Below are 25,488 nucleotides of genomic sequence, written 5' to 3' on the forward strand. Positions count from 1 at the left end.
TTGTGGGGAGGGTGTGGGGGGGTACAAGGCCTAATTCCCACACACTGGCCCTGGCTGCATTGCTTCCATGTGGGAAAGCAGGAATCCATCTCGAGCTTTGTGTCACTGGCTGTCCCCAATCTCAGCCACAGCAGTGATGCATGCAGTCTTCACTGTGGCTACATTTTCTTTCTTGGAATCCAGTGGCATGGATCACTTCTGCCCCTCTCTACCCAGGAGCAAGTAGGCAGAGCAGAGCCTGGAGAACCATAACTGTAAAAGCAGCACACCGTGTAGCACACATTCAACGGGGAAGCGCTGGAAGAGAATTGGAGGCAAGCTACAGTCACAGATAGGGAGGGGGAAATGCCTGTGCATTGTTAGTGAGGCTGAGGTGGCTGGGCTGAGCTCTGAGAGGGGCAGATGGCTGTGGAACCAGTGAGTCTCCTGGAAATTGGGGATGCTGAGAAAGGGAGGGGTGCTGCAGGCTGGTGAAGGGCTGGCAGCAAGCAAGGACTTTACATAATGATGCAGGGGGGCACTCACTAGAAGGGTCATTTTCAAAAGGATTTACATGCTAAAAACGGGGTTTTACACACGCAAATGCACTTTATGCCTGTAAGTGGGATTTTGAAAATTGCTACAACATATGTCATTGAACTGTCAATAGGTATTAGATGCGTAAGTGCACTGTAAGTGCATAAATGGACTTTTGAAAATCGCTGCGCTGGTATGTTGCATTTACTCATGGAACGCCTTTGAAAGTTATCTCCTAAAGGATGGATTTGAAAAGCCCTATGTGCAGTAAAACCAGGAGGTATGCACGTGACTCAGCTGCATGTGCGCTGTACGGATTTTAAAAGGCCCGTAGCCACGCGCATATCTCCCAGCATGCAGATAAAAAAAGGTTTGATTTAAAAAAGGGGCGGGACATGGGCGTGGTCTGGGAAGGGCATGGGTGGGCTGCAACTGCATTCATGAAGTCACTTACATGCTCTAGCACATCGGGATCCCTCAACCACATAACATGCTTCTGCTATGGATAGCATGTAAATAGTGAAATAAAAAAAAAAAGGGTAGTCAGCGGAATTTTAGGGGTCAGGGCTAGAAGGGTAAAAGGGAGGTAAGCTAGGTAGGGGGTTTAGGAAGTCTGCTCCTTTACTGGGCTGAACTGGGAGGGAACTGGGAAATAGGCCTATTGCGTCACCACACGTACCTACTAAAATTCCCACCTTACGTGCTTGAGATGGGACTTGCGCGTACATGTGCGTGTTGATATAAAATCCTGTGCACATGTACGTGCAGCTAGCCGATTTTATAACGTGCACATAAATGCGTGCATGTTATAAAATAATGTGTCCATGTGCCAGCAAATGCGTGCACATTTGCGCCCACGCGTGGTTCTTAAAATATATCTAAGTGAGCACATGAGCAGCAGCACAACAGCAGAATGTGTCTGAGCCACTGGTTGGCAGTGTGGTTGTCTCATCACTTGGCAGCTTCTTCAAGAGCTGATTGGTTGACAAGAGACTTTAACAACAGGTCAGGAATCCAGGATATATAGACTGTTTCTCAAAAGAGAGAGACATGTCAGAAACAGCTCAGAGAAAGGCAGCCAAAATAGTGAGGGGTCTGCATCAAAATTGATATGAAATGAAACTGAAGGACCTCTTTACCGCGGAGGAAGGAGAGGCAGGGGAGATACAATGTAGACCTTTAAATTCCTGAAAGGCATTAATGATACACAAGAATAAAACCTTTTCCAATGGAAAGAAATTTATAGAACTAGGGTCATGATACGAAACTCTGAGGGGATAGGAAAGGAAATATTTCTCTAAGGGTGGTGGAAGCATGAAATGCCTTCCTGGAAGAAGTGATGAAGACAAGAAAGGTAATGAAATTCAAGAGGGTGTGGGATAAACACAGAGGAGCCATAGTAACTAAAGGACGGAAATGAAGAAAAGAGGTCACTTGCATGGAGCAGCAGTTATTGTCCTGAAAGAAATAAAACAAACAAAAAAAAAACTTTCTGGGCAAACTGGAAGGACCACTTGGGTCTTTTTCTGCTGTCATTTAATGTGTTAACCAGATTTGTGAGGGGCAGGGGGCCAACCATTTTAATGGATGGAAGAGGCACTGCAATTCAATTTGCTCATCCCTGGTCTAGGGTGTGCACTACATCTTTGATATTTAGGAAAATGTGGAATTTTCGATATAGATACTTTGGCTCCAGGTCACATGATGGAGCTCTAACGGGTCGGCTTGGCGTGCTTTTGGGAGATGTTGAAACATGTGCTGCACAGACAGCACACAAGGGTGTCTGGTATATTACCTGTGAGCCTATTTTGAAAAACTCCCCCGGCTGATATTTTCCTATAATTTGCCCCCGGCTAACAGTAAGGATAGTTTGAATGCTAGATAGGTACTGGCAGAACTGGATTACCTATACTTTTGTTTCCTCGGTGGCTAATGTAATCAAGTATGCTTTGTGCAGAGATGTTAAAGGCCCCATTTAAAAACTTTTGCCTTCAGTCCACATTTATATTGTATTGCCTTCACTCAGCTATTAACAAAATCTCATCAAGCAGGGTGCTGTTGCGTATAGTGCTTTAAGGTAAGAAGGAATGCTCAGTGAATCTTGGACTGAATTAATATTTCTATATCAAAGAAGAGAAGTGGTGTTTCAGTTCACTGTGCCAACTTTTAATGGATTCTCGATCACTTAGAAATCTCAGAGTGAGCAAAACACAAAAACTTCCTGGTGTATCAGTAGGAAATTGGAATCAAAGCCTTCTTGAAAGGTGTTTAACATGTATTACCATTTGTTTCCTACTCTGCTAGAGTGTGAATCATTTTTTACAACCACTACTTCATACCACAGCAGCTCTATAATGTCTTGTCACCAGTTGGAGAACTGAATTGAGACACTGGGCATGAAACAGAATGAGTCTGCTGCCCCCCCCCCCCCCCCCCCACTCAGTAATATAAGCCAATTCTAAGATTTTGTTTAATGGTCTTGTTAAGTAACTGTCGATGCCTCCAGATCACTGAGACAAAAGTGCTGCATGCATTACATACTATATTTAATAAATCAAATGTGGAACTTGATTTTCTTCCACACTCTCTTTGCCCTCTTGTAGCTGTGAAAATTTATGCTAACCCAATATAATCCCAAAATATTTCATGGATTCAAAGCCTAGGCATGTCACTTGCTGTTTGCATGACTGTGAGCAAGTACCATAACCTACATGAATTTCAGTTATTAGTGGACAATTCTATTACTAATAATAGTTCATTCTTCCCTTTTTGCATTCAGAGGGTTGGTCAGGTCATCTGTCCTGGTGTTCATTGCAGGGATGTTTCTGAAGTGATATACCATACACTCAGGGGTTTTTTTGTGCTATATAAGTAGAAATTTATTATTATTATTGTTATTTCAGCCTTGTTTTAGCTTTCCATTATTCCTCAAATATAAAGTAAGGAACAATACAAACAAATACATTAGTATAAGGATGAACATACCCAGTAATGGGGAAGTTAACTTTAAAAGACCTGCACAAAGGCCCATATATGTGTGTATGTATATGGCCACGTGTAGATTTATCCCACATGTAGATCTATCCCAGTATTTTATAAAATATGCATTAATCTACCTTGCAACATTTATGCACATGTAAAAGATATATGCGAAAAGATATTCAAGTTAATTGGATAAGTTCTGACTTATCTTCCTAAATGGCGGTTTCGCTGCTTCTTAAAAGTGTTACTTATCCAGCTAAGGGACAGATTCATTAAGGTTTTTCTCCCATTTTGTATCTTTGGGAAAAACCTTGAGTGAATCAGGTACTAAGATAGTCAGATAAGTCTAGGAGTTATCTGGCTATCTTACTTACGGGCCGATACAGAAAACTTTGCGGGAGAGCGGCGAGCGCCTGCTCTCCCAACGCGCGTCCAGGTCACTCTCCTGGGCGCGCGATTCAGGAAGCGCAGGTATGCAAATTAGGTCCTGCGGTAAAAAGGAGGCGCTAGGGACACTTTACTAGCGCGTCCCTAGCTCCTCCTTTTTGACAGAAGCGGTGGCTGTCAGCGGGTTTGACAGCCGATGCTTAATTTTACGGGTGTCGATTGTCAAACCCGCTGACAGCCACGGGTTCGGAAAACAGATGCCGGCAAAATTGAGCATCCGTTTTCCAGGCCGCGGGCAGATGTTTTTTTTTTTTTAATCTTTGGGGCCTCCGACTTAATATCGCTATGATATTAAGTCGGAGGGTGTACAGAAAAGCAGTTTTTTCTGCTTTTCTGTACACTTTCTCGGTGCGAGCCGAAATTAGCTCCTGCCTTTGGCAGGCATTAATTTCTGAAAATAAAATGTGCAGCTTGGCTGCACATTTTACTTTCTTTATCACGCGGGACTAACTAATAGGCTCATCAACATGCATTTGCATATTGCGGACGCTATTAGTTTCGGGGGGGTTGGATGTGCGTTTTCCTTACTGTATAAGGGTTAAAAATAACGTGTCGAAAACACGCGTCAAAATGGGGGCTAACAGTGCGCTCAGCCTGAGCGCACTTTACTGCATTGGCCCGTTAGCTGGATAAGTAGCACTTTTAAGATTTATCTAGCTAAGTAGCAGCAAAGATGCTATTTAGCTGGATAAGCTGGAATTTATCTGGCTAAGTGGTACATAACTGCTCTGTGCATGCATTTTTACTTCTTACTTTAAAAATGTACATGGGAAGATTTTATACATGTAATTTACAAGCACTTATCCCCCATAAGTTGGCTTTTATGCATGTAAATTGGCAGATTTTCCAGCATATGTGTATCAATGAAATTACCAGTTTTACCAATTCATCTACCAGTTTGCCTGGTCCATCTGTAGGTTATCAAGACTCTCTTGCCTCTTCAGTCTGAAGCCTCCTCAATTCACCCAGACCTCCCACCCAGTCAGTATTTCATATTAAAGATATTTATTATAACTTACAACAGATAAAGAGCAGTTGTAAATATATTTGCATAAACTGCCACATCTGCATGCGTAAATTTCTTATAAAATAGCATCTTACGCGCGTATGTTGGCCCACCCAAGAATGGCTCAGACTGCTCCCTTTTTGCACGCTTAAACTTATTTGCAAATCCTTACTTACGCGTGATTGTTTTAGGTTTATGGAATAGTATATACGCGAATACATGCTATTTTCGCATATACGGGCATCTTTTTGAAAATTCACCTTTAAGTATAGCATTCTGGAATTATACAAGAATTAAACTCTGTTCTTCATTACGCTGAAAGATGAAAAAAGAATTGCAGTGTAAGGAAACTGGATGTAAACCTTATAAATTCCAATGCTTAACGTGGGACTTCAGACCAGGAAAAAGTTCCACATTTCTTCAGGAAATTAGCAGGTACCACCCACAGGATACTACGTTGTTTTACAGGTTTCCACAGGAACCTCAAACGTTTTAGCAGCCAGACAGCTCCAGTGAAGGCAATGAACTTACTGTGTAATGTGAGTTATAACCTTGTATAATACAGTCCTGAGCCACTTGAACTTCAACCGCTTCACAAGCAGGTTTGCCGTAGAATAACACGGATTTCCTCTGCTGGAGTGATAACTGGACACTGTAGTGTGGCTCTGCATTTTCAGCTCATGGGAAGGGGGGAAGGTTTCCGAGCAGCGCCCTCGAACCCTCTGGAATCTCGCCCAAATTCTATTCGACTGTGACCGAGCCACTTTCTCTTTATACGTTGCACGAAGCTTAAAAATAATACGGACTTCTAACTCAATTGGGATTACTCCATGTGTCTCATACATGACACCAAAGGGCAAAGAAATGTTATGATCTCAGATATGAATCGTTTAAAGGTGCCCTTTAATGTAGATTATAAGTTTCCATGCTGATTCTGTATTTTTTTCTCCCTCAGGCACTTTGACAGAGGAATTAATGACTGGCTATGCAAGTAAGTGACACTTACTAATGGCTTCATTCAGGCCGTTGTCATTATAAATTATTTGATCTGAACCTCTCCACCACCAATGAAATAGTGACTTCTTAGAAAGAGTTTGGGATCTCTGTGGCAGGATGAAGTAAACCTTGATTTTCTATCACTAAGTGGCAAGAGTAATCAAAACCACCAAAACTGTGTTGGCAATGTATACAAGCGAGAAGAAAACGTCAACCTTACAGATGCATAGATTTTGAGATAGCAATGCCTTTAAGGTAGAAATTTCTAAAATATGGTAATGGCACATAAAAACTAGTATACTGCATGCCTTTGAAAACACAGAGTGAAAAGCACTTAAAAAGTACACAATTGCAATTTAAAAATGTATATCTACTGCCTTGTGAGCCGAAGGCCAGCATATTCAATAGACACTTGAGGAAATGTAAAAAAAATAATAAATATAAAATTCCATCTAAAGTGTCATGCAGGCTGGGTTCGGGGAACACTCTCTCAGGAGGAGGGCAGGACTGCAGGGCAAGGCTTGGGATTATCTTCTGTCTAGCCTGCCCCCTTATCTGCAAGTTGAGCCCTTGGATTCTAGGGGCCGGTAGGGCTTGACTTCGGTGAAGGTGAGGCAGGTTGGATGAGGCAGGACAAGCTGGATGAGGCTGGAAAAAGCAGGGCAGGCACAGGCAGGAACTGAGACTGCACATTGTGGCAGAGACAGGCTGGAAGCTAAGGACTGGATAATGGAGCAAACTGGAAGCTTAGAACTGGATACTGGAGTAGGCTGGACAGGCTGGAACTGAGAGCTGGATACAGACACAGGTCAGGAAGGAGACTGAACTGTGCAGGACAGAACAAGACCAGACAGGGGCAGGTATAGAAAAAGCAGACAAGGACAGGGATCGTTCAAGGACTAGACAAAGACAACACAGAACAGAAAACACTGAAACCCAAAGGCAGCAATAGAGAAGCCCCATAGGCTGCTAAGCAAGGTTCAAGGTAAGAACAAGCCCAAAGAACACAAGGCAAGGAAAGGCCTGAGCAGGCCACAGAGCAAGATACAAAGAAAGAGTAGGTCTGAGGCCACAAGACATGGAATGAGGCAAGAACAACCAGGTCAGAGAGCCAAGGGTGACTCCATGAAGAGGCATCAAGGTCCTGGCAAGGCTGGCTTAAGTAGTTCAGGAACTGCTGAGTCAGGTAGTCAGTGAGGAAGAGGTTCAGTTAACTGGGAGCAGAGCTTGCTGGAGGCCTCTGTTGGTGAGGAGGTGTCATAGCAGGCAGAATCAGGGGGCGCTGAGGCTGTACGGCAGGCAAAACCATGACAAAAAGGTTTAAAGTCTTCTTTAGTTTAAAATGAGCTAGTATGCTTTATCAACACTTTTATTAATTTGATCTATGCACATGTTTTGCCAAAGAGCCCTGAATAAGTTGAGGATGCAGCCTAAATAAACTCTGGGGATGGAGGGAGACTGAGGGGCACCACCAGTGCTTTGATTACTGATATTGGCACTGAGACAGGAATCTCGTACCATTGTCCACCGGAGCAGGATGTCTCACAGTGACTAGTACAGAGGAATTATAACAATTTTTTTTTCTTACCGTTGAGATCTCTCCCTGTGCAACCCTAGCATTTTTATATCATATTAGCAGCAACCTTAAGGTTGTCAGATATAATCTCTCTGATACCTCTCTCCAGTTTGGTAAACATCAGTGCCTTATGCTCCCACACCTCCAATCAAATTTTCAAACTGCCCACATCGAAGTAATGCCCGTGGCTACTGATTACCACAGACTTTGCATCCATTTCAAAGGAAAAATACACACATCCTTTTACTTTGAAAATTGCCTCAGGGAAACAGTGCCTGCAGATTTGCACCTGCTTTTTCTGTGGAAACATTTTCCCCAACCAAAACCACCCTCAGAGTTTTGAAAATTCAAAACAATGTGCATAGTTTTCTCTCCCCCACCTAACCCTACCCTGGCAATGCCTCCACTACAATACAATATAGCAAGGGTGCATGTGACACCTTCCTCCTCTCAGCCTGTACGGGCTGCTATGAGCATGCTGTTAAGGGCCTTGCACTATGGGGAAGGCTTGTGAAAAGGTCTGAGGCATCCTTGGTCAATGTTTCCCCAAACCTGTCATTGGGGGATTCCCAGCCAGTCAGGTTTTCAGGATATTCAAAATGAATATGCATGAAAGAGATTTGCATGCACTGCCTCCATCACATGCAGTTTTATGTTGTGTATAAGTCAATGTGGAGGTCCTGAAAAACAAACTGTCTGGGGGCCCCCCAGGAAAGATTTGGGAACCACTGCCCTAGGTGAACTTCCAGCCTTGCAGCCCCCCACCCCAATTAACATTCGGCCCTATAGCACTTCCCCTGTGAGATTTTGGTAATTAAGCTCAACAATCATTATGATCCTGCCTTCCCTGTCATGTAAAAACATCTAATTGGATATACTGTTCCCTAGAGACAAAAGGGGGAAGATGAATAAGAGAAGATGAGGGACTGGATTAGGAACAGAGTGACGATTCTTTGCTCTGCATTATCTTGTCCAGGCCTATCCCCTGCTCTTCTGCCCCTCAATGACAGGAGGAGAAGAACTGGTTAGAAAGCAGAGCAGCTCTTCTTTGCTTTGCTCAGTCTGCTCCGGGCTCACCCATCCTCATCCTCTTCTGATTTTTACTCACATTTAGTTGTCCTTTCTCTGGATGAGGATCCCGGTGGCAGGGATCATGGATGGAACTGCAGGTCCACCGACGGGTAGGAAGAAGGGCAGAAAATCACTTCCTCCTAAGTCTTGAAAATAACTTCTTTGTTCCTCAAAATAGACAACAATGGATGTCCTCTGCAACGGGTCACCACCACTTCAGGGGAAGCTCTTCCCTAAACCTGGGCGTTTTCAACTCAGGGTTCCCCAATCCCTGGGTCTCGGAAAGGCCCAGGCCTTCAGCAGGGCTCCTACTAATCAAAAGTCCAAAAATCCAAATCCGTCCCAGATAACCATTCTGCACCTCGGGTGGAGCGCAGAGCAGTGGATACCCTGACCTGCCCTGGAGAGGTCTCAGAAGGTTTCTGAGTCTCCAGGTAGACCCAAAAAGTAACTAAGGAAAAACTCCAACCTTCCTCTCTAGCTTCCAACTTAGACTGACCCCAGAGCCCTTTGCGGAGCTCTTCTACAAAACCTCCTGCAGGGGATTATCCATGACGGCCCCACAATGGGCGGGCTGCCAAATGAATGGATCCTCCCCCTACTGCACTACTCTATATGATCCCAGGGATTACTGAGGAGAAAGGCAGAAAAGACAACCTATTAGCATGTGTCTAAGCATTCAAAGTGCTGTATCCACCTGATTCAAAGGTCTGTGATGGGGCTGCCAGAATATGTGGCAATGCGGTTAATGCGCAATGTCAGACGGCCTAGTGGTAAGACAAGCATGCACACGGCTGGGTTTGTCTGACAGGCTAACAACAAGTAAGGAGCATATAATATTCTCCAAACAAACTAAATCTAAGAACACCAAATAAATAAATAAATAAATAAATGGTATCAAACATGGCGCTTTAATGCACAGAAACATAGAAATGACGGCAGAAGAAGACCAAACGGCCCATCCAGTCTGCCCAGCAAGCTTTCACACTTATTTTCTTCATACTTATCTGTTACTCTTGGCCCTTATAAGTAGACGCTTGATGAAGCTGTCCACTCTTTGTCTTCATATGCTAGTTCATAAACTGAGCTCAGTGGGATCTTCTGAGATTATTCCAGTGACTTGGTGGACTATCTGGAATCTAAATCTGATCTGAAAAGCTAAGAAGCTTGATTTTAAAAGTGAGGTACACTAGAATAATGCTATTAAAAAATGTATTAAAAATGTCAAGTTTTTTTTCACTGCACTCGATTAATGAACTGGCATATGACGACAAGGGGTGGGCAGCGTCATCAAAAGTCTATGTGCTGAAGCTCCACGTCTGATGCAATTTATGTATTTGTAATGATCAGGTGGCACTTAGCCGAGTGAAATAATTATATGCCCCCTTAATTTGCTGTCCCTTGACGGACTGCAGTGGTAGATGTGGCTAACAGCTGGATCTGTCTGGCAAGTTCTGTGATAAGTAGGACCTCTGCTGGAAACACAGGCAGCCAGGTAATCTGGCAGACTATAAAAAGGGACCTGGGAGGCTCACTAGTAATAGGAACTGTGTGGAAAAGGAAGCAACGGTAGAATCAAACTAGCACTTGTGTCTGTCTGGCAAGCTGCGCGTTCTGTAATCACTGGAAGTCCTAGCAGAATTGCAGGCGCTCACACATAGTCAGATCTGTCTGACAGCATAGGAGGAAGACCTAGGAGGCCGGGTGCTTGAGCAATGACCACACCAGTGTTGCTGCCTATTTAGATTATTACAGAGCTTTGTGATTAAGCGTAGAAAAGATGGGTGCTGGAGGGAACTAAATGGGGATCTTCCCAAGATGGTGGAGTGGTTTGGACCTGTCCCGCTGTAACAAAAATTATTTTTTTTAAATAGATTCTGAATATGGGGGAGGACTCTTTTTATAGTTTATTTAAAATTTGTGTACCTCAACATCATAAATTTTATAGCAGTTTACAGTTAAAAATATATATCATCAAATTAACAAAAGTAAAAAGTTCTATCATGAGCTGATCAATCTCCATTCTTGCTCCATTACAACCTCCAGAAGGTCTCTCTCAAAATATAGTGCCCCACAGCTGTGGCACTGCCCCACCTCCGACATATACTGCTTCTGTTTCAGTTAAAATCAGATGAAATAAACCTAGCCCACAGAATCTATCTATGGAAGCCAACAGGGAGGGCAGGTGTGTGCTGGGGCAGGAGCGAGGCTATCACTACCCAGGCAGAGCAGATCTTGAGAGTAAATGTACTTAAATTCCCCACCGTCTTAACTTTAAAAATCAAGCCAAAGAAGGCATTGCATTTTCTACCTGTTTCAAACATAATTACGCACCTTGGAGCTGGGAGACACACTCGGCCAGAGCAAAGCTGGACAGACAAAAAAAGTAAATGAGAAAGTGATTGTCACCTGACGCTAGAGAGTGAAACAATACGCTCCATTTTCCAGGGTGCTGCCTCAGCAGCGGGAGATGGGGGAGGCAGGGAGGGAGGGGAGAAAGGAAAGGTTCTTGTAATTGTGGATTATGAATTTCCTCCTGGCTGCACTGGGAGGACGGAAGAGCCGTTGCATCATGTGGTAGGCTCTGCAGGTCCATGTCTGTCATGGCTCTCGTTTTGGGTTTGGTTGTAATGGCGCAGCTGCCAGGCCTCCTGGAATCATCATTTGGTCGCCACTGATCTACAGGTCCTGATACATAAAAATGTGTTTGTCCATCTCAGATGGGACTGCAGAACAGACGGGAGACTTAATCTATTAATGGCCCGCTAGAGATCACTAAAACGTTGCGGGACGTCTGCGACTGCCTGTAGGAAACTCCAGGGCTTCCTGTAGAGCTGTTCACAAACTTTGCAAAACTGCAGAGGTCTTCCTTGCATATAGATCATTTTATCATGCAACCTTGAATACCAATCAAAGCTAATAATATTCCATTATAATAGGTACGTCTATGATTTTCTTGGGGAAGACCATGACGACATTAAAAAGGAGCTGATGGCCACAGTATCTACCTTTGCCATTACCACCCTCTGGCTCGGCCCCTGTGAAATTGTTTACATCTGGTCTTTCTGCAACTGCTTTGGTCTCAACTTTGAACTCTGGGTGCAGAAATTTTTCCAGCTGGAGCCATTTGCTGGCATGGAGGTAAGGCTCTCGTTTTATTTTGTCTGTTTGATGCTCTCCTTTTCCTGGGAGGCAATGAAGACATTTTCATTACAGCTATGAGGGTGCTTGAATGATGAGACTGGGCACCATTCTCAGCCCTGCTAGAATTATTACTGCTATTATTTATTCAATTTATAAATCACATTTACAACAGAGCTCAGTCAGATGTACAGCAATATTACATAAAAAAGGCTAAGCATAGCAAACACTGGTAAACAAAACACAATCACATCATGATTGTGATACGTGATTTTATAACATGTGCACTCAAATTTAAGTGAGCGCACGCCTATGCGCACAAATGCCACTTCTACCACGTAAGTGGGGGGATTTTAGCAGACACATGTGCTGAAGTCATTGCCCATTTTCCCAGTTCACCCACTTAAGGGATAGGACTTCTAACCCAACCCCTCTAGTTTAATAGCCCTCCTTCCCCTCTGTTAGCCCTGACCCTTAAAGCCTGGCTGATCTGTTTAGTATTTTTTTGTTTTATGACTTACACACCATCCATAGCAGAAGTAAAGTTACAGGGCAGGGGAACCCGGGCGTGCACTTGTGTGCATAAGTGTTTACAATGTGAAATCCAGGAATGCTCATGCTCCGCCCAGACCATGCCCATGCCCTGCCCCTGTTTTGAAAACAAATTTAGTGTGCTCAGCAGCAGATATGCACCTCAGCACACTCTGAGCCTGCACTAATGTCACGTCACACCTCAGCACACTCTGACACTGCACTAATGTCACTCCACACCTGAGCACAATCTGACCCTGCACTAATGTCACGCCACACCTCAGCACACTCTGAGCCTGCACTAATGTCACTCCACACCTGAGCACAATCTGACCCTGCACTAATGTCACGCCACACCTCAGCACACTCTGAGCCTGCACTAATGTCACTCCACACCTGAGCACAATCTGACCCTGCACTAATGTCACGCCACACCTCAGCACACTCTGAGCCTGCACTAATGTCACTCCACACCTGAGCACAATCTGACCCTGCACTAATGTCACGCCACACCTCAGCACACTCTGAGCCTGCACTAATGTCACGCCACACCTCAGCACACTCTGAGCCTGCACTAATGTCAGGCCACACCTCAGCACACTCTGAGCCTGCACTAATGTCAGGCCACACCTGAGCACAATCTGACCCTGCACTAATGTCACGTCACACCTCAGCACACTCTGACACTGCACTAATGTCACGCCACACCTCAGCACACTCTGAGCCTGCACTAATGTCACTCCACACCTGAGCACAATCTGACCCTGCACTAATGTCACGTCACACCTCAGCACACTCTGACACTGCACTAATGTCACGCCACACCTCAGCACACTCTGAGCCTGCACTAATGTCACTCCACACCTCAGCACACTCTGAGCCTGCACTAATGTCACGTCACACCTCAGCACACTCTGACACTGCACTAATGTCAGGCCACACCTCAGCACACTCTGAGCCTGCACTAATGTCACGCCACACCTCAGCACACTCTGACCCTGCACTAATGTCACGCCACACCTCAGCACACTCTGAGCCTGCACTAATGTCAGGCCACACCTCAGCACACTCTGAGCCTGCACTAATGTCACGTCACACCTCAGCACACTCTGAGCCTGCACTAATGTCACGTCACACCTCAGCACACTCTGACACTGCACTAATGTCACGCCACACCTCAGCACACTCTGAGCCTGCACTAATGTCACGCCACACCTCAGCACACTCTGACCCTGCACTAATGTCACGCCACACCTCAGCACACTCTGAGCCTGCCCTAATGTCAGGCCACACCTCAGCACACTCTGAGCCTGCACTAATGTCACGTCACACCTCAGCACACTCTGAGCCTGCACTAATGTCACGCCACACCTCAGCACACTCTGAGCCTGCACTAATGTCAGGCCACACCTCAGCACACTCTGAGCCTGCACTAATGTCACGCCACACCTCAGCACACTCTGAGCCTGCACTAATGTCACTCCACACCTGAGCACAATCTGACCCTGCACTAATGTCACGCCACACCTCAGCACACTCTGAGCCTGTACTAATGTCACTCCACACCTGAGCACAATCTGACTCTGCACTAATGTCACGCCACACCTCAGCACACTCTGACCCTGCACTAATGTCACACCACACCTCAGCACACTCTGAGCCTGCACTAATGTCACACCACACCTCAGCACACTCTGAGCCTGCACTAATGTCAGGCCACACCTGAGCACAATCTGACCCTGCACTAATGTCACTCCACACCTCAGCACACTCTGAGCCTGCACTAATGTCACTCCACACCTGAGCACAATCTGACCCTGCACTAATGTCACGTCACACCTCAGCACACTCTGACACTGCACTAATGTCACTCCACACCTGAGCACAATCTGACCCTGCACTAATGTCACTCCACACCTGAGCACAATCTGACCCTGCACTAATGTCACGTCACACCTCAGCACACTCTGACACTGCACTAATGTCACGCCACACCTCAGCACACTCTGACACTGCACTAATGTCACGCCACACCTCAGCACACTCTGAGCCTGCACTAATGTCACTCCACACCTGAGCACAATCTGACCCTGCACTAATGTCACGTCACACCTCAGCACACTCTGACACTGCACTAATGTCACTCCACACCTCAGCACACTCTGACCCTGCACTAATGTCAGGCCACACCTCAGCACACTCTGAGCCTGCACTAATGTCACGCCACACCTCAGCACACTCTGAGCCTGCACTAATGTCACGCCACACCTCAGCACACTCTGACCCTGCACTAATGTCACGCCACACCTCAGCACACTCTGACCCTGCACTAATGTCACGCCACACCTCAGCACACTCTGAGCCTGCACTAATGTCAGGCCACACCTCAGCACACTCTGAGCCTGCACTAATGTCACGTCACACCTCAGCACAATCTGAGCCTGCACTAATGTCACGTCACACCTCAGCACACTCTGACACTGCACTAATGTCACGCCACACCTCAGCACACTCTGAGCCTGCACTAATGTCACGCCACACCTCAGCACACTCTGACCCTGCACTAATGCCACGCCACACCTCAGCACACTCTGAGCCTGCACTAATGTCACGCCACACCTCAGCACACTCTGAGCCTGCACTAATGTCAGGCCACACCTCAGCACACTCTGAGCCTGCACTAATGTCACGCCACACCTCAGCACACTCTGAGCCTGCACTAATGTCACGCCACACCTCAGCACACTCTGAGCCTGCACTAATGTCAGGCCATACCTCAGCACACTCTGAGCCTGCACTAATGTCACGCCACACCTCAGCACACTCTGAGCCTGCACTAATGTCACTCCACACCTGAGCACAATCTGACCCTGCACTAATGTCACGCCACACCTCAGCACACTCTGAGCCTGTACTAATGTCACTCCATACCTGAGCACAATCTGACCCTGCACTAATGTCACACCACACCTCAGCACACTCTGACCCTGCACTAATGTCACACCACACCTCAGCACACTCTGAGCCTGCACTAATGTCACACCACACCTCAGCACACTCTGAGCCTGCACTAATGTCAGGCCACACCTGAGCACAATCTGACCCTGCACTAATGTCACTCCACACCTCAGCACACTCTGAGCCTGCACTAATGTCACTCCACACCTGAGCACAATCTGACCCTGCACTAATGTCACGCCACACCTCAGCACACTCTGAGCCTGCACTAATGTCACTCCACACCTCAGCACACTCTGAGCCTGCACTAATGTCAGGCCACACCTCAGCACGCTCTGAGCTTGCACTAATGTCACGCCACACCTCAGCACGCTCTGAGCCTGCACTAATGTCACGCCACACCTCAGCACGCTCTGAGCCTGCACTAATGTCACGCCACACCTCAGCACACTCTGAGCCTGCACTAATGTCACGCCACACCTCAGCACACTGAGCCTGCACTAATGTCACGCCACACCTCAGCACACTCTGAGCCTGCACTAATGTCAGGCCACACCTGAGCACAATCTGACCCTGCACTAATGTCACGCCACACCTCAGCACACTCTGAGCCTGCACTAATGTCACGCCACACCTCAGCACGCTCTGAGCTTGCACTAATGTCACTCCACACCTCAGCACGCTCTGAGCCTGCACTAATGTCAGGCCACACCTCAGCACGCTCTGAGCTTGCACTAATGTCACGCCACACCTCAGCACGCTCTGAGCTTGCACTAATGTCACGCCACACCTCAGCACGCTCTGAGCCTGCACTAATGTCACGCCACACCTCAGCACGCTCTGAGCCTGCACTAATGTCACGCCACACCTCAGCACGCTCTGAGCCTGCACTAATGTCACGCCACACCTCAGCACACTCTGAGCCTGCACTAATGTCAGGCCACACCTGAGCACAATCTGACCCTGCACTAATGTCACGCCACACCTCAGCACACTCTGAGCCTGCACTAATGTCACGCCACACCTCAGCACACTCTGAGCCTGCACTAATGTCACTCCATACCTCAGCACACTCTGACACTGCACTAATGTCACGCCACACCTCAGCACACTCTGAGCCTACACTAATGTCAGTGGGGGGCGGGGCCAAGCACAGCCAGGGATACAGCAGCAGATGGTAAGAGCAGGAGTGGATGCATAGATGAATATCTACCGTCTTTTATGATTCTTTGTGTTATGCTTTCTACCATGTGCCATGCATGTCTTTCCCTTTTTTTTTTCCTTTCTGTCTTCTAGTCTGAAAACCCTTGGTAACTGAAAAACCCAGGCCCATCATCCTAAACAAACAGCATTCCTATAATTTCCATCTTTTTCATGTGCTCTGAATAAGCAAATCGCAGACACATGATTTAAAGAGTATAATATGTCAGTGATATGTCTGGTATTTATGTAACCGTCCCTTTCTGGACTGATAAATTACTAGTAACTAATCTTCTTCTGGAGGAGCTGATCATCCAACGGGGCATAAACTGATAGTAAACCCTATGCAGAAGAGAGAATTCCTGTTACAAACTCTAATTTCTATGGTTTAACGTTTTATATTATATTATGAAGAAGCAAAATGCACCAATATCCTGAGTGGTTCCAGTGGCGAAAGAAGGGAAATGATATCCTGCGTGCCAGCTGATGGAACAGACCAGAATCAAACTGACCCTTGTTTAGATTATGTAACCTAAAAAAACTCTTCCTTACCTTTTCTGTGTCTGCAGGAAATTAAACTTCAGTGTCCTTTATTGGCAGGCCAGTATGTCAGAGGCAATGTCCCGGAGAATACGAGGACTTTTTGGAGCTGCAAACTTCTGGGCCATTATTCTCTATAATGTCCTATCCCTCAACAGCTTGGATTTTGCTCTACTTGTTGCCAGAAGGATTCTTATTACAGGTAATGATTTTCTAGCCAGCCATGGGATTAAGCATTTTTAACCTTCAAGGCCTGAATGTAATCCACTTTGAAGTGCTTAAAAGGTGGAATATAAATCTAATAAAATAAAGATGTATTTATTGCCTATCCCTACTCCCAGGCCAATAATCTGGATGGAACAAGGTCTCCTCACAGGCCAGGTGATGGAAGGAAAGTCGTCTTCTAGCCTGTACTCTTTGGTGCCACTGTGATAAGAGAAGAGGTCATCCTTGTGGTACGAGTTTGCTTCTCTCCTGCCACCTGATCCTCTGAGTGTCACCTTCCCACTGACGGGAGAACTGAACACATTTTTCCCATGTTATAGGGCACACTACTGCGGCCAAGCCTTTAGCTCAGCCCATAAGATGAGCTTTTCACTTGCTTTTAAATCCTGGCCTAAATTTGCAGAAAAACGTCCTCTCTTCCTCCCAGGTTCCTCTTAGGAGCCTTCAGATGTGGACACGTACCACCGTACCTAAAAGCTACTACATGTAGCAGCACAGCCTTTTTAGCTTTATGGTATGCAAATAAAGGTCAACCATATTTTTTTGTTGTTGTTGTCGATCTTTATATCCTTGCCTTTGAGCGGGCTGACATGGCAACAATACTATCTCTATGGTTTCAACATCTTTTTTGTAGCTATCCATTTTCCACTGATAGTGCTACCATCAATAATTGTTGTAAAGAGGACATTCTTCCAGAAGTATTTTAAAATGTAAACCTCAAAATAATATGCAATAATGCCATTAAGGCTAAATCTCCCAATTAGTTTCAGCTCTCAGTTTGCTTTAATGCATCTATTTATTCTACTCGGGACCGAGGTGTAAAAGAGAAGTCCGTGGGAAGGGATAGACGAGAAAAGAGAGTTTAAAGAGAGGTGACATTAAAACTTGCTGAAATCACAAGTTGTTTGTATTTTATAGACATTCAGGCCGATACAGTAAACTTCGGGGGAGAGCAGGCAAGCTCTCCCGGTGCGCGCACAGGCCAGTGTGCTGTGCATGCGATTCAGTAAACTAAAATATTTAAATTAGGGCTGGCGGTAAAAGGTGCTAGGGACACTAGTGCGTCCCTAGTGCCTCTTTTTGGACAGGACCGGCAGCTGTCAGCAGGTTTGACAGCCGACGCTCAATTTTGCCAGCGTCGGTTCTCGAGTCCGCTGACAGCCACGGGTTTGGAAACCGGACGCCGGCAAAATTGAACGTCCTGTTTTCAACCCGCGAGCTGCGGGCCGATTTCAAATTTTTTTTTTTTAACTTTTTTTTAACTTTCGGGACCTCCGACTTAATATCACCATGATATTAAGTTGGAGGGTGCACAGAAAGCAGTTTTTACTGCTTTTCTGTGCACTTTCCCAGTGCCGGAAGAAATTAGCACCGACCTTTGGGTAGGCGCTAATTTCTGAAAGTAAAATGTGTGGCTTCGCTGCACATTTTGCTTTCTGAATCGCGCGGGAATACCTAATAGGGCCATCAACATACATTTGCATGTTGCGGGCGCTATTAGGTTCGGGGGGGTTGGACGCTAGCGCGTCCAAAACGCGCGTCCAATCATGGCTTAACAGTGCGCTCCACCGGAGCGCACTGTACTGTATCGGCCTGATGGTGAGGTCAATACTCAAAGCCTTTGTGCAGGTATCTCTGAGTTAAGTGCACAAAAAAGCGAACTTTGAATATTTCCCCCTCCCATGAAACACACAAATTGTGTTTGCGCAGCTTTTTGTGAATGAAAAATGTATCTGTATAAAACGGGGAGTCAATGGAGGTGTTAGAAGTAGGTCCTCCAAAGCCCCCTGGTTCTTTAGCCTACAATTATCCCAGAACCCCCCTCACAAATGCCTGAAAATAGTTTTATTAAGACTTACACCTCTTCCACTGCAGAAGTAAAGTTACGCAGCAGTGGACCAGTGCATGTGCCCAGGCGCATAGATATTTGCATGCGCATCTCTTGGCCTCGCCGCAGAATGTCCACACTACACCCACACCGTGCCCCTTTTTGGGCCGATACGAAATGTGCGCACATCTGGCACTTGCACATGCACCCAGGCATCTCATAAAATCAGGTGGACGCGCAAGTGCCAGATGTGCACCCATCTCCCGATTTTGGCACGCGCCCCCCCCCCAGCGTTTAAACTTCACCTTATAATGTTCGGGTACTTGCCAGGTATTTGTATCCTGGTTTGACCACTGCTGGAAACAGGATGCTGGGCTGTTTGGACCCTCGGTCTGTCTCAGCATGGCAACTTCTTATGTTCTTATGGTACAAGCGGATGTTAAAACCCAATTTTTCTAACGTAGACCTGCATCTTCTCCTGGCCCAGCTTCTTCTCCTGGAGCAGGGCCACCTCTTTTCATTGACTGGGAGGAGAAGAGACTGGGAGGAGAAGAGACAGGAGCCAATGATAGGTACAGCATGTGGTAATGGCATCCTCTTGATGTGGTACTTTTGGCCTGGGCATTAATACCCTGCTAGATTTACAGGGACTCTCTGGAGATTATAAACTATTCTTCTTGCTTTTTTTTGTTTGTTTGTTTTTGTTTCATTTTCTTGATTATGCAACATATATTTTAATCCCTATAAGGTCCATGTTTAGTATTTTTCTATAGACATAAATAAGCAAAAAATCTTAACTCACAGTCTAGGAGACCTGTCCATACGTATAGGGGCGGATTTTAAAAGACCTGCTCGCGTAAATCCGCCCGGATTTACGCGAGCAGGGCCTTGCACGCTGGCGCGCCTATTTTCCATAGGCCTGCCGGCACGCGCAGAGCCCCGGGACTCGCATAAGTCCCGGGGTTTTTTGTCATGGGCGTGTCGGGGGGCGGGGCCGATCGAGGCGTTTTGGGGGCGGGACGCGGCGTTTTGGGGGCGGGCCCGGGGGGCGTGGTTTCGGCCCAGGGCGGTCCGGGGGCGTGGCCGTGCCCTCCGGAACCGCCCTTGGGTTGCGTCTCGGCGCGCCAGCGGCCCGCTGGCACACGCGGATTTACTTCTCCCTCCGGGAGGCGTAAATCCGCAGACAAAGGTAGGGGGGATTTAGATAGGGCCGGGGGGGTGGGTTAGGTAGAGGAAGGTGAGGGGAGGGGAGGGGAAGGTGAGGGGAGGGGATTTTAGCAGATACACGCGGCTACGCGCGTATCTGCTAAAATCCAGCGTACTTTTGTTTGCGACTGATGCGCCAACAAAAGTACACGAACGCGCATTTTTAAAAAATCTACCCCATAGTGCCCAATGCAGAAGAGAAGTCTGCAGTTTTTATGCAGATGAAAAAAAAATCCTTTGTGCCAAATCAAGTAATCTGCACAGCAATAGCTTTATTCCCCAGAAAACTGAGAGTACGGCCAATCAAATTAGCTAAGAGTCCATTTCATTTATTGGCATTTCTTTATCGCTTCTACATGCAGCCTGAAGCAATTCACGGCATATGGAATGACAAATACATCAAACACTCAAAATAAAATCCAAACACTAGCAGAATGAAAAGCGCATATCATACACAGTGTAGCATAAAGCCACAGCAATTGACCGCCCGTCTCAACCCCCCCCCCCCCCCGATAAAATAATCCTCAGCTAAAAGTTTAAAGAAAACATTAAATATCACCAAAATGTTCAGTAACATCTGTGACAAATAATCAGCTGAACAATACCCTGCACAATTCCTCCACAGGCCTATTATCTCTTACTCTTTCACATTGATCAATGACAGCTCCAACAGCTGACTGGATGTACTGCCGCCAGACATACAAGCAGTTTGAAGTAGCTGCTAAATGGGGATACTTGAGATTTTTGCTATTGACATAATATACTGTAGCATAAAATTGTTACTAAAAATAGTGTCCTAACCCAGTTAATGCAGAAATACCGGCTGAGCATAAACATCGTTCTTAGCTGAATGTTTTTGTACAACGCACAAGGAACTTAAAAGTGGCCTTCAAAGATAAAGGCTTTATTTTTGTAAACTAATACTTCAACAAAACATGTTTTTACTGTATGGTTTATGTTAAAAAGGAAACTGAGGGGGCCAACCCCGGGCTGAGGCCATGACTCTGTACGCTGTAGTAGAGGGGATCCAAGTCCATCCCCACTCAGAGTGGCGCTGAGGGTATGTCTTAGAGGGAAGCATCCCCATCTGCCCTCAGGCCAGTGAGGTCCCCAGAATTGCCTGGGTAGCCTTAAAAAAAAAAACACAAGGAAAGAGAGTGAAATGTGGCAAGGTTGTATCAGACATTTGCTCTCCTGCCTGAAGGCCGCTGCCTGGAGAGCGTGAGTGACATCACAGCTACCGTCTTTGCAGCGGCACAGACCTCAGTTTCTTGTAATAAATCCCTTACCTTCAATTCTTCCTTGTAGCTCCTTCCTAGCCAAAAGCAAGTTTAGCAGTAGGTATGAACATGAAGAGTAGGCATGTAGATCTGATAGTCATGATTGAATGGTTTTATCGCTTTACCTGTTGTATAACTCTAGAATTCTTTCAGCTGCCTAGGCCATGAATCTCTCAGCCTGTGACATGCTCTAGCTTTCAGAAGGAGATAACTTGACCACCTTGATCCAGTACTGTTGTACAATATGTAGACGTTCCTTCTGGTTGAATTCATTATCTCCTCATAACAGAAGCTCACTTGGATGTCACAGATTTCCAGTGCTAGTATCCAGTATACAGTATAGGAATACTAAAGTGGAGCAGAGCACAAACAAGGCTGTAAAGAGTCTGCTCCTAGTCTGATATTTAAAATCAAGCATTTCTTGCTGAGATATAAACAGCCCCACACATTAGGCTGAAAGCTAAAATAAATCAGGTGTTTTTCCAGTTCTGACCCAAGTCATTCTGTATTGTTTCCCTACTTTATTAAAAGGAAAATTATCATCTTAAACCTTGCCTATAATCTAAGGATTCTCTCATGAGCAGGGTTTATCAGATTGTGGTACAGATACTATTGGTAAATTTGTGATTTAATGTCTCGAGCCTTGCATTAGCTTGTTAGTACAGCTCTGACTTGAAAGTAGCACTGTGGTCAGTCTTCAGACCCACGTTTATCTGAGGACCGGTTTATTGTAGAATTACCTACAGGACATTTCTGTCTTGTCCACAGACAACTCTAATATAACATACACTGACCCAGCTTTGTGAAGAGGAGTAAAAACAAGAAAAATGCCCTAAAATGGTTGAACGGAGATTGGATGATGTTGTATATTCTCTCCATACCTATCCTGCACACATTTAAAGCTACTGGGCTTCGTGTTCCCTGGGAATGCCTATGGCTAGACCCCCATAGCAGGAAGTAAACCATAGAGAATGAATAAAATGAGGAACTAAGCTTGGGAATGTTGTCAAGATCAGCAAAGATGGAGGCAAGCTCCCAGATAAGAGTAAAAAAAAAATAAAAATCCAGAGAAATGTATATAGGATCTCTATAGAAGTTCACAAGACTCTTGAGCTGCAAAGATAATGGAATCCCAGTTGTGATTCTTCTACTTTGGGGTAAATGCCTCCATCACCTCCACTGGTGGATCATTTCAGGCTTTGTCATATTCCTCTATGATTCTTTCTAGTCAGACACTGTCCAAAACCCAGTTCCCTTTCCATGTCTTATTATCAAGTTTTCTAAGCCAGCCAGCTACCAAAAGCTATTGTTCAAAATATCCAGGCTCCCCATGCTCACTGAAGATTGATTTTTTAATCACGGTCACTCCATGCAGTTTAACCCAAAGCTTTTTTGGAAACCCAATGCAGCCATATTACGTGGCTGTAAATGCCACTTCATTCCGTTCACTGCAATGCTATTTCTTGGAATCCCAATGTAGTCTTGCCCCTGATCCATGCAACTGGAAGCACACATATTAGGGTTGTGCACCTGCTCCATGCCTTTGGCAACCCCACCATGACCTGTGTTGCCACTAGGTTATGCTTCCACTACCCCTTCACATTTTGCAAGTAAGGATCTTCTGTTTATCCCATAACCTTTTTTGAAGTCCATTCCCATAACTCATTCTGGGAAGGCATTTCAAGTATCCACCATCCTTTCTGTGAAAAGATATTTCCTGACATTCCAAAATCTATCCCTTGGAGCTTCATATCATGGTTCTATAATTTCCTTTCCATTGTGTGCATTATTCATATCTTTCAGGTGTTTAAATGTCTCTATCATACCTCCCTCTGCCCTCCTGCCTTGCCTCTGCTCTTCTCTAGGTATACATATTTATGTACTCAAGTCACATTTCATATTGTTTTTGATTTAGAACCTGCACACATTTTTTGCCTTTCTCTTGACCACCTTTAGCCTACCTATATCCTTTCAGTGATACAGTCTATAGAACTGAACCTAAGCAGAAGCATTTTCCCTTTTTTCTTTCCTGCTAATTATGCCTCTCCCTATATACCCCAGCATCCTTCTGGCTCCGGCTACCATCTTATCACACTAACTTGCTGCCTTGAGATCATCAGGCTCTATCACACATGGTCTCTCTCCCTGGTGCACATCAGCTTCTCACCCAGATTGTGTACCGCTCCCTCAGATTTATCTACCCCAAATGCATGGCTCAATAGTATCTTAGCGACCAAACATTTGACCTCAGTCTCTTAGCTCCTTCTCATTCTATTTACTCCATCAAGATGTCCACTCTTTCAGATCTTGGTATCATTCGCCAAAAGGCAAACTGTTTCTTCTAATCCATCTGCAATATCACTCAGTATTACTAGGCTAAATATTGCATTTACAGATTTGTTGTAATGGAACACGGTTAGGTTTTTCTAGCCAACCTTTTGTAGGGGTGGAGTATCATGTTTTATTTTAGGCGATATAGTGACTCTCTTCCTCAGTTTTCTTGTGCATGTGATTAAGAAGAATGGTTTAAGGCTGTTGGCAAATAAACTGTAAATCCCATTGAATTTAATTAAACTGCATATGGAAGCCTGAATCATTGAGAACCAATGTTTCTTCACCTTTCTAGTGATCCTATATGTCTGTCTTGCTCCTTTCAGGCTTTCCCATCAGTACCATGTCAGTCTGGTTTGTTACTTACTGCGGCGTCCAACTGATCAAAGAGAGAGAGAGAGCACTAGCAATTGAAGAGGAACAAGCTAAAAAACAAAAAACTGGCTAATGGACAGGACATTTGTAAAGGATGCTGTCACGGAAGGCCATTGTTCATCTCCGATGGGCTTCCATGACATTGGATTCTTAACCATTACGCAATCTATTTCAGGAATGTATAAAATAAATGTAATGAAACATCTAGTTTAAATAAAGATTTTCTATAACATTTTATTGTTTGTGGGGTTTTTTTTTAACAGATATAAATACAGGTTGTAATTAGTCATCCTGTTTATATCCACAATAGTTCTTAGCAGTCCATATTAATTAAGCATTGCCACCTACTTGCATGAGGTATCCTGGTTTATGCCTAAACCCTTTTGGATTTCCGTGGATGTTTTTAAATGTAACACTGTTTTTGGTAAGTCTTTTCAGAGAATTCAGGAAAACCAAAACTTATGTTCAAGTTGTCTGTTTTGGTGATGGTTTCATCCTTAACGTTTTTGTATTGCTTATATTTAACATTATTGTAATCAGGATATGTGGAGAAAACATCCTTGTAAATAAATATAGCCAACTGTTCTCTACAGTAACAACCTCTTGTCTGGCATTAGCTCACCCAGACATAATGACTGCTCAACAGTCCATGTGAAATTAAGGTGTTCACCTCATTTGACAGTCTAGTTAAGAATATGCTATATTTCCGTTTACTTTCCTGGCTCTAGCTGACTTCTCAGTTTCTCAAAAAAACAACTATTAAACTGGACCTCCAACTTGCATGACCAAGTTACCAAGACTTCCCTGGACATGGGTTGAAACACACTGGCAGCAGATTGTGAGGAAGCTTTTACTGCCACTAACCATGTTGTACAGAGTCTATTAGATTTGTAAAAAGACTTCAATTCCAAACAAGGCTGTTTAAGCACTTAAGCAGCCCTGGGCAAACTTTTGTAGTACGGCCCCCTTTTATTTTTTCCATATTAACCACCATGCCCCCTCTCCTCCTCAATCCCAGTATTTTCCTCCATCTCTCCTGCCTCATTAATCTGGTTCTGCTGGTTCACTGCTGCAGCTTTCCTCCTCAGAGGCAGCTCATGGGAAGGTAGCAGTGCTGCAAGTAAGCTGATACAGGCTAATGGAGCGTACTGGTAAGACCTGCCAGCCTCACGACAAAGATTCTTTGTTTGAAATTATTTATTGCACAGGTAATTTTTCATTACTTACAATTGTTGCATCTCAAATGTTTGCCCCAAGGCAGAGATCTTTGGTAGCTGGA

At 45.2% G+C, this 25,488-nt stretch overlaps 1 protein-coding gene across 5 annotated transcripts in view; it reads left to right on the forward strand.

The window, feature by feature from the left end:
* The window catches only part of HHATL (hedgehog acyltransferase like), a 125,204-nt gene extending 100,765 nt beyond the window's left edge, over nucleotides 1–24,439 (forward strand). For all 5 annotated transcript variants that reach the window (XM_029588332.1, XM_029588331.1, XM_029588330.1 and 2 more), the window contains 4 exons: nucleotides 5,907–5,942; nucleotides 11,534–11,735; nucleotides 17,025–17,166; nucleotides 24,161–24,439. In XM_029588332.1, the coding sequence (XP_029444192.1) occupies nucleotides 5,907–5,942; nucleotides 11,534–11,735; nucleotides 17,025–17,166; nucleotides 24,161–24,282 (502 nt within the window). In that variant the 3' untranslated portion in view covers nucleotides 24,283–24,439. The remainder of the gene's footprint in view (nucleotides 1–5,906; nucleotides 5,943–11,533; nucleotides 11,736–17,024; nucleotides 17,167–24,160) is intronic.
* Nucleotides 24,440–25,488: the final 1,049 nt, after the last annotated feature.

This window comes from Rhinatrema bivittatum, chromosome 2 (assembly GCF_901001135.1).
Source record: "Rhinatrema bivittatum chromosome 2, aRhiBiv1.1, whole genome shotgun sequence".
Lineage (NCBI taxonomy): Eukaryota > Metazoa > Chordata > Amphibia > Gymnophiona > Rhinatrematidae > Rhinatrema > Rhinatrema bivittatum.